General features: G+C 45.0%; 2 protein-coding genes across 5 annotated transcripts in view; one reads left to right on the top strand and one right to left on the bottom strand.

Annotated features, from left to right (window-relative positions):
- cars1 (cysteinyl-tRNA synthetase 1) overlaps positions 1 to 2,109 on the bottom strand; it is a 40,449-nt gene extending 38,340 nt beyond the window's left edge. The window contains exons 1-2 of one of the 2 annotated variants that reach the window (XM_061766212.1): positions 1,959 to 2,104; positions 186 to 413 (exon numbers count right to left, since the gene is read on the bottom strand). In XM_061766212.1, coding sequence (XP_061622196.1) covers positions 186 to 413; positions 1,959 to 1,980 — 250 coding nt within the window. In that variant the 5' untranslated portion in view covers positions 1,981 to 2,104. Of the gene's footprint in view, positions 1 to 185; positions 414 to 1,958 lie in introns of both variants that reach the window. The other variant, XM_061766213.1, reaches the window with a different exon arrangement.
- Positions 2,102 to 13,636, top strand: part of pex16 (peroxisomal biogenesis factor 16) — a 31,710-nt gene continuing 20,175 nt past the window's right edge. Inside the window, exons 1-4 of one of the 3 annotated variants that reach the window (XR_009787513.1) lie at positions 2,102 to 2,400; positions 2,513 to 2,548; positions 12,627 to 12,703; positions 13,354 to 13,487. Coding sequence is in view for 2 of the 3 variants with exons in the window: in XM_061766215.1 (XP_061622199.1) it covers positions 2,268 to 2,400; positions 2,513 to 2,548; positions 12,627 to 12,703; positions 13,354 to 13,487 (380 nt within the window). In the remaining variant the exon portion in view is untranslated. The remainder of the gene's footprint in view (positions 2,401 to 2,512; positions 2,549 to 12,626; positions 12,704 to 13,353; positions 13,488 to 13,636) is intronic. The other 2 variants (XM_061766215.1, XM_061766214.1) reach the window with 2 other exon arrangements.

The following is a 13,636-nucleotide window of genomic DNA, read 5'->3' as shown; positions in this document are numbered from 1 at the left end:
TAGCCATCGAATGTAACGTGTAATGTATGCAAGCACGTGTATGACTAACAGTGAAAGCGAAAGTGTTAGTGCTAGTGTTTGTAGAGGGGGTGACTATCCACTTTCCCTGCCGGAGGACCTCAACATCCAAGCTGGTTCCACAGACAACAAGACTAGCCTGCTCAGGTCTTCAACACTCTACTCACTGCTGCTGTCTGGGTTCAGGTCCTGCTGGAGGGATGTTATGTGTCTGTACCAACGCAGAGCGTGGACATGTTGTGGGTCTGGGGGCCTGTGGAGAAGCTTAAACGCTTTCTGGTCAGCCTGTGAAGGGCTGAAACCAGCCAGGTAGCTGCGAGTGGTTAGGTAGTCATTCAGTGCCGCTGCCAGTGCAGCTTCCCCTTTTATTTGGAGCAAGAAGCCATACTCAAAGGCTGTAAAATAGAAAGAAAGCAAATAGTTGCAGATAAAAGTAGGCTGCGGCAGCCTGAAACAACCAGTAACACCCCTATAAGTTTCCCCTGGAAAGATGCAATCAGAGATAGATTTGATAGATACTGTAGTTAGACTTTATTAAGCAGTCAGGAAAAAAATAAGGACAGGGGAAATGAAAGAAAGCTCATTAAACCCTTTCAGCATTGAGTTATCCAGTTTGTCAAATACTGTATTTAGATTTCATCTTTGATATCGTGGCATGCATTATTGTTGCTAAGTGTATTCCCCCCCCCCCTGTCATTTAGATGATGACAGAAGGCACTACAGAATGTAATGGACAATCATGGATCAGAAATGAGAAGCTTTACTTCTTATAAATTATTGACACTTGCAGAGGTAATATCAGGATATGCCTATAAACTGTTGCAAGCTTTCATACCGTTTTAGACCATTATTGTACAGTTGCTATAAAAAGTCGACACACCTGTTCAAATGCCAGGTTTTTGTTATATAAAAAATTGAGACCAACATCTTGGTCTTGCATTCCAAAGAAACATCATTATCCACAGAAAATGAGGGCATAATACAGGAAATGTATATGATGGAGCATAAACCATTGAAAATAAACCATTAATTGAAATCAAAAGACACAAACCAATGAAAGGTTGGCAACCATTTGGATCCTTGTAAAAATCCCATGGTGAATTGTATTCATTTATTTATTTTTAATCCACCTTGCACACTAAGAGTGAAACTGAACGGTTTCCTGTGGGCATGCACCAATGACTAAGAATGAAACTGAGGCAAACTCAAAATGAAACCGAAATAACCGAGATGTAAGATGGTAGCCCCGGCCCCCCATTTTCTTTTTTTAAATTAAAAAGGAGCCTTCCCTACACTTCATATAGAAAATCCAGTTACATTTTAGTCAATTTGAGCTAAAACACACTAGTAACTGGGACCATAACTATGAATCATTTTAATTTCAATTTGAAGTTTTAAATCGAGCACAGAAAACAGCTGGATTACTTAATTGTTACGGAAACTCTAATTTACTGACTCGCAGTACCTTAAGCACAACATGTCTTGGAAAACTGCTGGCAGCATAATAATAAATAGTTAAGATTTTCAAATTAATTTCAGCAGGATTTATTAAAGTTTACACTATCACAATCTTGCATGATTATAGGAGAGGCTCTCATTAATTCCTTTCGTGTTACATTCATGTTTAAACAGCTGATTGGTTACAGCAAATATAGTCATAACTTCCGATCGTCACCCCACCAAAAAAAAACAGGTTTCAGAGAAAAGTTTTCATTTCTGAGCATAATATAGCACTAATTGAAAAGTACCATAGTGAAATAAAATAAAATAATATATAATAAACAACAGCTACTAAATGGCCCGTTTAGCGTATCACTACTGACACGTTAGCTAGGAATGCCCACATTTTGCACGTAAAATACGGACTGTTATGAGTAGCAGTGACAGTTAAACAGGCATTTTAGAAACAGACTTACAAGGAGATAGAGTAATACAAGTACCTTGTTCACTTGTGGTCGACATTGCTACGCTGTTGGATGCTGATGCAACAATAACGTGTCAGGAAGAAGAGAGACCGGGTTCTTAAATACTCATGCTAGGAACTAATGTGCGTCAATGCACATGAGCAACGGGACTACAATCGGGGTAGGACTGTTTCTCCGGAAATGTGTCCCGCAGGCGAATGTATATTCTCTTTACTTGTGTTTCAGTAACTACAACATTTTCAAATACTGGTGTTTACAACAACATTAAGATAAATACCGGTGTTTACAATAATATTTTGATGTAGAGTGTCGATTTTGATTAAAATGTCTCGATTTAAAGAGCACATAGATAAAGTGATTCGGGGTTATGAGCGGTACACAGAGTATGTAAGAAAAAACCCAACTGCAACAGCACAGGTAGAGAGCACGGTCCGGACCATCTCCTACCTAATCGCAGGTGAGTGACTTCCACTAATAATAACTATGCTTCACACAAAAAAATTGCAGTTAGTTCGAGAAAACCATCACCATCAAACGCAGTTTTTTTTGTTTGTGTTTTTTTTTGGCAGGAAGATTTGCAGATTCCCATGAACTATCTGAACTTGGTAAGAAAAAGTTACATTTGACAAAAAGATAAATCTATATATTAAGCGTCCTCCGTCTTTGGTTGAGTGTATACCTGGTTTAGAAATTGACATTTGATTCACTTTTTGTTGATTTCTCATTGGGGAAATGAATGCTTAATGAATTGATTAATGTTAAAGTTACTAGTTAGCTATTTTAAGGGGATGTGAACTACAAGGCGGAAAAAACTTACTGATGAAGCCTGCTCCAATGAGAGGCAAAATGTTTTCTAAGACAACCAGAACAGACCAGTTGGAATCGATTCAATGCCCTAAGCATGTTTTGGTAGGCACATAAATGCATATCATTAACGTTATATATAATTATTTGACAGTTGGTCGGAATCTTTTGCTCTGCCTCTTTATTTTTCATATATTTGTTTAATTTCTTTATTTTATTGGGTTAAATCACTCCCAATAAAAGGTAAATTCCTTTATTAAGTTAAACAAATAATATATAATAAAGTCCCTGTAAAGGGAAATTAAATGTCATATAAATTTGACACACCACAGAGAATAGTGTTGTTAACAAGCCTGCCAAATGATTGCGTGCTGGCCAGTTGGGTGATTTTAAGAAATAAGAATAAGAAGAAATAAGAAGGGGCAAATAATGACATTAATAATGATGGTGTTTTCAATGAATTGCTTTCCACAAGGCGGACGACTGGTTGGGGTGTCTGGCTCACAGTTCTGAGGACCGGGGTTCAATGCCCGGCCCCGCCTGCGTGGGTTTTCTCCAGGCACTCCGGTTTCCTCCCACATCCCAAAAACATGCATGGTAGGTTAATTGACAACTCTAAATTGCCCATAGGTGTGAATGTGAGTGTGAATGGTTGTTTGTTTGTATGTGCCCTGCGATTGGTTGGCAACCAGTTCAGGGTGTACCCCGCCTCATGCCCGATGATAGCTGGGATAGGCTCCAGCATGCCCGCGACCCTAGTGAGGAGAAGCGGCTCAGAAAATGGATGGATGGATGCTTTCTACAATGATTTGATGTCTACTGTTCACATATTTAGGATCCAACCCACATGTCTGGACAGCTTGTGTATTGTCTGCCCACTCTGCGAGGAGGTGGGCTAAACCCAGTTTTGGTACTTTCGTGGACTTGCGCATTTAAAATTGGACATCTGTGCTGGTGTGGGCGTCAGCGAACTTCAGTCCTGTCCTATGGAAGCGGGTTATTGCATACCCTTTAAAAGTGGTGCAATATAGTTTTGCTTGGTGACGTCATAGATTTACAGAAGAGATTCTCAACAATCTGGATGTGACTGGAGCATTAAACGTAACGGTATACCCTTATTACATACAGAATTAACTGGTGAAAAATCACTGCCGACTCAAATATGTCTGTGGACGTCACTGATCTTGATCCCCTCAAAACGTTTTCGATCCAACTATGGGAAAAAATGAAAGAACTATGAATTGATTTATTCTTTTTTTAAGGGACAAGGCAATCTCAATCAGAATTTTCTGAACTCTTTTTTTTAATTTTTTTTACCCCATTGCCTTGTGGCTGTAGCTCAACTTTCCATAACTGATATCATGTTGTAGTTTAGATTGCAAACTAGTTAAGACTGAATCAACAGTGCCTCATTTGCTTGTACCCAAATAGTGCACTCCAGATTACCTGTTAACCTGACAAGGTTAATCAACAATCAATTCTACACAATCAATATAATTCTGAATGGTCATTTTAATCAAATTAGTATCCCAATCACTAGTCGTTATATTACAGCCCAAACATATGCTAATACAAAATATAGTACATGTATTTGTAATTCAGTTTCCACATGAAACTAAAACTCGTAAAATAGGTTCAATATGATATACAGTCCCCTCCAAAGGTATTGGAACGGCAAGGTCAATTCCTTTGTTTTTGTTGAATACTGAAGACATTTGGGTTTCAGATCCAAAGATGAATATGAGAGAGTGGTTTAGAATTTCAGCTTTCATTTCATGGTATTTACATCTAGATGTGTAATACTGTTGCATTCTTCATTTGAAATGCTTTTCCAGGCTTTACTGCAGCCTCTTTTAGTTCTTGTTTGTTTGTGGTGGTTTCTCCCTTCAGTCTCCTTTTCAGGAGGTAAAATGCATGCTCTATTTGGTTAAGCTCCGCTGATTGACTTGGTCAGTCTAAGACCTTTCACTTTTTCCCCCTGATGAAGTCCTTTGTTGAGTTAGCAGTGTGTTTTGGGTCATTGTCTTGTTGCATGATGAGGTTTCTCCCGACTAGTCTGAAATTCTAAACTTTTGTCTCATATTCATGTTTTCATCTGAAACCCAAATGTCTTCAGTATTCAACAAAAACACAGGAATTGACCTTGCCGTTCCAATACTTTTGGAGGGGACTGTATTACTGGTTTGTAATAGTGTTCAAATAGCTGGCCATTTTGTAATCACTCAGTAAATTATTAAATGAAAGTAAGAGTACCTGAAACATACTTGCATCTCTGAACATTAAATAGAATTTCCATCCTGAATGAGTAAGAATGAAAGTGAAAGCAAGTCAAAAGGAAACAGAAAGAAATGCGAATGATGCAATGGATGGAAAGGCTATGTAGGTTAGACATTTGTTGAAAACAAATTGCCTTTAATGCACAATTTTATACAATGATCTAATGTGTTGTGTCGAAGTGATGTGGCAGGGAGGCGGTAGGTGAAAAAAAAAAAATACAGCAAGGCATCTTGAAAATGTTACTTTTCACGAAAAACAAAAACTACAGCAAGCTGGAATGCAAATAATATAGATATAATATATATACTATGTCAAATACATCTACTTTATAACCACTCTATTATACACTATACTATAGTGTGAACCTAAAGGTGAACATAAAATCGAATTGACACCAAGTCAAGAGAGAACATAATGCAATGTTGCATGGGGGAAAAGGTCGACTACACTTAGGCAATTACATCCATCCATTTTCTGTACCACTTACCCTCATTAGGGTCTTGGGTGTGCTGGAGCCTGTCCCAGCTAACTTCGGGCAAGAGGCACAGTATGTCCTAGACAGGTTGCCAGCCAATCACAGGGCACATGTAGACAAACAGACAAGCAACCATTCACACTCACTTTAACACCTAAGGACAATTTAGTTTTCAATTAACCTCACATGCATGTTTTTGAATGTGGAAGGAACATTGAGTACCCGGACAAAGCGAGTGAGGTGGGTGTGCTCATGGTCACTGTGAAAAACTGAACTGGGTGTCATAAAGTTTTACAGATAAATGAGGTTACGTTTACATTATCAGGGTTGGCACAGTAAAAAAATCTCTGAGCCACACTTGTGTGTAGTTAGGCATAACATCGTGTGCGTTTTTGTGGATAAATCTTTAGCCAGACTTGGCCAGTCCTCGTCACTGGGAACTAAGTCGATAAGCTTTTACGATATGGGTCCAATTAAAGCTACCCATTTACCAGGTTACACAAGGTTTTTTTTGTTTCTTTGACACAAATATTGCGATTGCGATTTAGCATGTGAACAAATCTTTATTTTACTATTTAATTGTAAAAAGAAAAACCTTCCATCATAATAGAATATTGACATTGATTTAACTTCATGGCTTGTAAAAATGTAATACTGTAGAATGATGCTATTGTCAGTAGCAGTAGCACTGGTATCACTGTCAGCCGAGTACAGAGATTAAGTGGAGAGTGACACTTTTCATCACCAAGATGGACGTATAAAAGCGGTTCAAATGGTATATTCAATGGGGGGTTCCCATTGCTTGTCTGCTACTGGTTCAAAAAGATGCGGCTCGTCTTTGGTGACGTTAAATACTTATTTGAGCCACTATACACACATATATACATAGAAATACGTGTGTGTATACGTGTGTGTGTGTGTGTATATATATATATATATATATATATATATATATATATAGATAGATAGATAGATAGATAGATAGATAGATAGATAGATAGATATCCATCCATCCATTCTCAACACCGCTTATCCTGGTTAGGATCACGGGGCGCCGGAGCGTATCCCAGCTGACTTCGGGCGAAAGGCAGACTACACCCTGAACTGGTCGCCAGTCAGTCGCAAGGCACATATAGACACGGACAACCATTCACACTAACATTCACACCGTCACTGAGTGGGAACTGAACCCACACTGCCCGCACCGAAGTCAGGCGAGTGTACCACTACACTATCAGTTATATGTGTGTAATGACGTATATGTGTGCGCGGCACGGTGGACGACTGATTAGCATGTCTGCCTCACAGTTCTGAGGAGCCGGGTTAAAATCAGGCCTGTGGAGTTTGCGTGTTCTTCTCATCCCTGAGTGGGTTTTCTCCGGATACCCGTAGGTGTGAATGTGAGTGTGAATGCTTGTTTGTCTATATGTGCCCTGCGATTGCCTGGTGACCAATTCAGTGAGTGGCGAGTGTGGTAAGGAAGTGAAGAAACGGGTCCCAAGCAGGTTGGAACGGGTGTAGCAACGTGTCAGCTGTTTTATGTGACAGAAGAGACTCTGCTAGGATGAAGGGAAACGTTTATAAGACAGTGGTGAGGCCAGCCATGATGTACGGATTAGAGACAGTGGCACTGAAGGGACAACAGGAAGCAGAGCTGGAGGTGGCAGAAATGAAGCTGTGGTAGGTTCTCTCTAGGAAACACCAGGATGGGTAGGATTAGAAATGAGCTCATCTGAGGAACGGCCAAGGTTAGATGTTTTGGAGACAAAGTTAGAGAGAGCAGACTTTGATGGTTGGGACACATCCAGAGGAGAGAGAGTGAGTATATTGGTAGAAGGATGATGGGGATGGCGCTCGAGGAAGATCCAAGAGAAGGTTGATAGTCGCAGTGAGGGAAGACACGAGGGCACTTGGTGTTAGAGAGGAAGATGAACGAGATAGGATGACAAGCTGTGGCGACCCCTAAGGGCACAAGCCGAAAGGAAAAGAAGAAGATTGGACTTTGCAAAAACATAATCAAATTTTCAAATTTGTTGAAGTGCCTATTTAAAGAATTTTGTTTTTCTCCTCTCTCTTATGCCAGACCTGTTGGCACAGGAGGTCCATACAAGCTGTTATATGGTTCAACGACAATAAACACTGAATCACACATTTCCATATTGCAACACTTTAGCTTTATCTTGGAGTTTCACTTCATACAAATAATTGGAGGTCATTCTTTGAACTCCTTTTGAGGTTTCAATATGCACATACAGTACAAACAGAATACGATTTAATTGTACTGTGTTTTGTCATTGAAAATATGTAAATTATATGTACAGAATATCAAAATGGTCCTTCCTGTAACTGCACTAGGCATACTATAAAAGAAGTATAAATTGACTGTCAGGAAACCCAAGTTTCCTGCTTTCAACCAATATGACTAAACATGAAAATGAAACATAGTCAGAAGGAAACCGAAAGAAATGGGTAGACTGATGCAATGGATTGTAAGGGGTCAAACTGTCATTGATGTAATTAAATTTTTTTTTAACGTTATGTAATGTAAATATATTTCACAAACAGTTGAGGCTACAATCACCTTTAATTCGCAAAGTAAAAAAAAAATTAATAGTTGTGTCGCAGCATCGTGGCAGTGTGGATATTTGACACGTAGAGGAAAAAGTACAAGAAGCCAGGGCATACACAGAATGCAACTGTATTTCCATCCATCCATCCATTTTCTGAGCCGCTTCTCCTCACTAGGGTCGCGGGCGTGCTGGAGCCTATCCCAGCTGTCATCGGGCAGGAGGCGGGGTACACCCTGAACTGGTTGCCAGCCAATCGCAGGGCACATCGAAACAAACAACCATTCGCACTCACAGTCATGCCTATGGGCAATTTAGAGTCTCCAATTAATGCATGTTTTTGGGATGTGGGAGGAAACCGGAGTGCCCGGAGAAAACCCACGCAGGCACGGGGAGAACATGCAAACTCCACACAGGCGGGGACGGGGATTGAACCCTGCACCTCAGAACTGCGAGGCTGACGCTCTAACCAGTCGTCCACCGTGCCGCCCAACTGTATTTCATTTTCCCATTTAAATTACAGCATGCATTTGAACATCCATCCATTTTCTACCGCTTATCTGAGGTCGGGTCGCGGGGGCAGTAGCTTTAGCAGGGATGCCCAGACTTCCCTCTCCCCAGCCACTTCATCCAGCTCTTCCGGGGGGATCCCGAGGCGTTCCCAGGCCAGCCGAAGGATGTAGTCTCTCCAGCGTGTCCTGGGTCGTCCCCGTGGTCTCATCCCGGTGGGACGTGCCTGGAACACCTCACCAGGGAGGCGTCCGGGAGGCATCCGAATCAGATGCCCCAGCAACCTCATCTGGCTTCTCTCGATGTGAAGGAGCAGCGGCTCAACTCTGAGATCCTCCCGGATGACCGAGCTTCTCACCCTATCTCTAAGGGAGAGTCCGGACACCCTGCGGAGCAAACTCATTTCGGCCGCTTGTATCCTGGATCTTGTTCTTTCTGTCACGACCCACAGCTCGTGACCATAGGTGAGGGTAGGAATGTAGATCGACCGGTAAATCGAGAGCTTCACCTTTCGGCTTAGCTCCTTCTTCACCACAACGGATCGATACAAAGTCCGCATCACTGCAGACGCTGTACCGATCCGCCTGTCGATCTCCCGTTCCATTTTTCCCTCACTCGTGAACAAGACCCCAAGATACTTGAACTCCTCCACTTGGGGCAGGATCTCATCCCCGACCTGAAGAGGGCACGCCACCCTTTTCCGACTGGGACCATGGTCTCAGATTTGGAGGTGCTGATTCTCATCCCAGCCGCTTCACACTCGGCTGCAAACTGCTCCAGTGAGAGTTGGAGGTCACGGCTTGATGAAGCCAACAGAACCACATCATCTGCAAAAAGCAGAGATGCAATACTGAGGCCACCAAACCGGACCCCCTCTACGCCTCGGCTGCGCCTAGAAATTCTGTCCATAAAAGTTATGAACAGAATCGGTGACAAAGGGCAGCCAACCCTCACCGGACTTACTGCCGGCAATGCGGACCAAACTCTGACTCTGATCATACAGCCCGTATCAGGGGGTTCGGTACCCCATACTCCCGAAGCACCCCCCACAGGACCCCCTGAGGGACACGGTCGAACGCCTTCTCCAAGTCCACAAAACACATGTAGACTTGTTGGTCGAACTCCCATGCACCCTCGAGGACCCTGCCAAGGGTGTAGAGCTGGTCCACTGTTCCACGGCCAGGACGAAAACCACACTGCTCCTCCTGAATCTGAGATTCGACTTCCCGACGGACCCTCCTCTCCAACACCCCTGAAAAGACCTTACCAGGGAGGCTGAGGAGTGTGATTCCCCCTGTAGTTGGAACACACCCTCCGGTCCCCTTTCTTAAAAAGGGGGACCACCACCCCAGTCTGCCAATCCAGAGGCACTGTCCCCGATGTCCACGCGATGTTGCAGAAGCGTGTCAACCAGGACAGTCCTACAACATCCAGAGCCTTGAGGAACTCCGGGCGAATCTCATCCACCCCCGGGGCCTTGCCACCGAGGAGCTTTTTATCCACCTCGGTGACCTCAACCCCAGAGATAGGAGAGCCCGCCTCAGAGAACCCAGACTCTGCTCCCTCATGGGAAGGCGTGTCGGTGGAATTGAGGAGGTCTTCGAAGTATTCTCCCCACCGGCTCACAACATCCCGAGTCGAGGTCAGCAGAGCCCCATCCCCACTATACACAGTGTTGGTGGTGCACTACTTCCCCCTCCTGAGACGCCGGATGGTGGACCAGAATTTCCTCAAAGCCATCCGGAAGTCTTTCTCCATGGCCTCACCGAACTCCTCCCATGCCCGAGTTTTTGCTTCAGCGACCACCAAAGCTACATTCCGCTTAGCCAGCCGGTACCCATCAGCTGCCTCAGGAGTCCCACAGGCCAAAAAGGCCAAATAGGACTCCTTCTTCAGCTTGACGGCATCCCTCACCGTTGGTGTCCACCAACGGGTTCGGGGATTGCCGCCACGACAGGCACCAACCACCTTACGGCCACAGCTCCGGTCGGCCGCCTCAGCAATGGAGGCGCGGAACATGGTCCACTCGGACTCGATGTCCCCCGCCTCCCTCGGAACATGAGCAAAGTTCTGTCGGAGGTGGGAGTTGAAACTCCTTCTGACAGGGGATTCCGCCAGACGTTCCCAGCAGACCCTCACAATACGTTTGGGCCTGCCATGTCGGACTAGCATCTTCCCCCACCATCGGAGCCAACTCACCACCAGGTGGTGATCAGTTGACAGCTCCGCCCCTCTCTTTACACGAGTGTCCAAGACATGCGGCCGCAAGTCCGATGACACGAACACAAAGTCGATCATCGAACTGCGACCTAGGGTGTCCTGGTGCCAAGTGCACATGCGGACACCCTTATGCTTGAACATGGTGTTCGTTATGGACAATCCGTGATGAGCACAGAAGTCCAATAGCAGAACACCGCTCGGGTTCTGATCGGGGGGGCCGTTCCTCCCAATCACGCCCTTCCAGGTCTCACTGTCATTGCCCACGTGAGCAATGAAGTCCCCCAGCAGAATGATGGCATCCCCAGCGGGAGCGCTCTCCAGCACCCCCTCCAAGGACTACAAAAAGGATGGGTACTCTGAACTGCTGTTTGGTGCATAGGCACAAACAACAGTCAGGACCCGTCCCCCCACCCGAAGGCGGAGGGAGGCTACCCTCTCGTCCACCGGGGTGAACCCCAACGTACAGGCGCTGAGCCGGGGAGCAATAAGTATACCCACACCTGCTCGGCGCCTCTCACCGTGGGCAACTCCAGAGTGGAAGAGAGTCCAACCCCTCTCGAGAGGACTGGTACCAGAGCCCAATCTGTGCGTGGAGGCGAGTCCGACTATATCTAGTCGGAACTTCTCGAACTCACACACCAGCTAGGGCTCCTTCCCTGCCAGAGAGGTGACATTCCACATCCCTAGAGCCAGCTTCTGTAGCCGGGGATCGGATCACCAAGGTCCCCGCCTTTGGCCACCGCCCAGCTCGCACTGCACCCGACCCCTATGGCCCCTCCCACAGGTGGTGAGCACATGGGAAGGGGGACCCACGTTACCCTTTCGGGCTGGGCCCCATGGGTGCAGACCCAGCCACCAGGCGCTCGCCTTCGAGCCCCACCTCCAGGCCTGGCTCCAGAGGGGGGCCCCGGTGACCGCATCCGGGCAAGGGAAACCTGAATCCATTAATTGTACTCGTCATAGCGGTTTTTGGAGCCGTGCTTTGTCCCGTCCCTCACCTAGGACCTGTTTGCCATGGGTGACCCTGCCAGGGGCATAAAGCCCCAGACAACTTAGCTCCTAGGATCATTGGGACACACAAACCCCTCCACCACGATAAGGTCACGGCTCAAGGAGGGGTGCATTTGAACAGAAATACAAAAATGATCCTTCCTGTTAACTGTTCATTAGAGATACAATAAAAGGTAAATTCATGTTCCCTGAAGAACTACTTGTTGTACAATTACCGTATTTTCACGACCATAAGGCGCACTTAAAAGTCTTAAATTTTCTCCAAAATGGATGGGGCGCCTTACAATGCGGTGCGCCTTATGTGTGCGCCGAGTTCCAAAATCTGTAAATGTTTTTGTGTGACTTTAATGAGCGCTCCGCTTGACTGACTGACTCCATCTTTCGTTTGGCCATTTTTGGGAAGGGGAAGTGTAAATTTGCTCGAGGAGACTGGTAGCCGACCGGTTCAGGGTGTACCCCGCCTCCCGCCCGAAGATAGCTGGGATAGGCTCCAGCAGCCCGCGACCCTAGTGAGGATAAGCGGTAAAGAAAATGGATGGATGGATAGAGACAGACTGGTAGCATAGTTGCTAACGACTGCAACAGAAAGGGAAGGGGCTCTCGCCGGTCTCGACTGATGGGTCAACACACTAGCAAAGCATTCTGGGATTTGTAATATTAGTGGTGCATGTGCTCTATACTGGCGGGCCAGCTCTAATACACATTTAATATGGTCTTGCGGGCCAATATAATTACATCGTGGGCCAAATTTGGACCCCGGGCCTGAGTTTGACATATATGTTCTATGGGATTTACTGTATGACTGTGCGTGTTTTTCAGTCTACTCTGCTTCTAATCTCCTGGTGCTGTTCAATGACAGCATTCTGCGCAAAGGGCTGAAGTGTGCCCTGACTGTGGTGAGCACTGTTAAAAGATGTTTTTTTTTATTTATTTTTTTATTATTGTTCAAGTGCCTCAGATGATGATCTACTAAAAAAAAAAGAATTCTGTTTGAAGCGATAGTCGTTCCATTCAAGCAGTGCTGTAAAGAGCTTCAACTGGAGACTGTCTCATGACAGATCCATTGTACTCTTTATTATCCTCACTCAAGTCAAGTGGGGCGGAATGGAGAACGACTGGTTAGCACATCTGCCTCACAGTTCTGAAGACCTCGGTTCAAATCCGGCCTTGCCTGTGTGGAGTTTGCTTGTTCTCCACGTGCCTTTGTGGGTTTTCTCCGGTTTCCTCCCACATCCCAAAAACATGCATGGTAATTTTATTAAGGATGCTAAATTGTCCATAGGTGTGAATGTGAGTGCAAATGGTTGTTTGTTTATATTTGCCCTGCGATTGGCTGGCGACCAGTTCAGGGTGTACCCCGCCTCTCGCCCAGAGTCAGCTGGGATAGGCTCCAGCACGCCCGTGACCCTAGTGAGGATATGTGGTATGGAAAATTAACGAATGAAAGTCAAGTGGTACCAGCTTGGATATGCGCAGATGTAGAAAATGATTCAGTTTGTGTTGTCTGCTGAATTCTCAAGTGTTTTTCCTCGGCTCTGTTGTCCAGTCCATCTCACAGCAGAGAATCCTCACCTGGCTCTCAGTGTTGGAATATGTGGAGGTGTTCCTGGAGATGGGCACCCAAAAGGTGTGCGGTGAAGTTGGCTGCTGGCTGGTCATCGGACTCATTCAAATTCTGAAGTATGTGACTTTTAATAGGATTTGAATTTTGAGTTGTGTCAACAGTGACATACTGTACATACAGTTACATTCAGAAGTACATTATTTAGTCAATGACAATGAGTTTTTAAAATGTTTCCAGACCTCCACAATAGATTTTGGGGGGGAAA

This window comes from Phyllopteryx taeniolatus, chromosome 2 (genome assembly GCF_024500385.1).
Source record: "Phyllopteryx taeniolatus isolate TA_2022b chromosome 2, UOR_Ptae_1.2, whole genome shotgun sequence".
Classification (NCBI taxonomy): Eukaryota; Metazoa; Chordata; class Actinopteri; order Syngnathiformes; family Syngnathidae; genus Phyllopteryx; species Phyllopteryx taeniolatus.
Note: the sequence above shows the minus strand (reverse complement) of the source record. Positions and strands in the feature narration are given on the sequence as shown.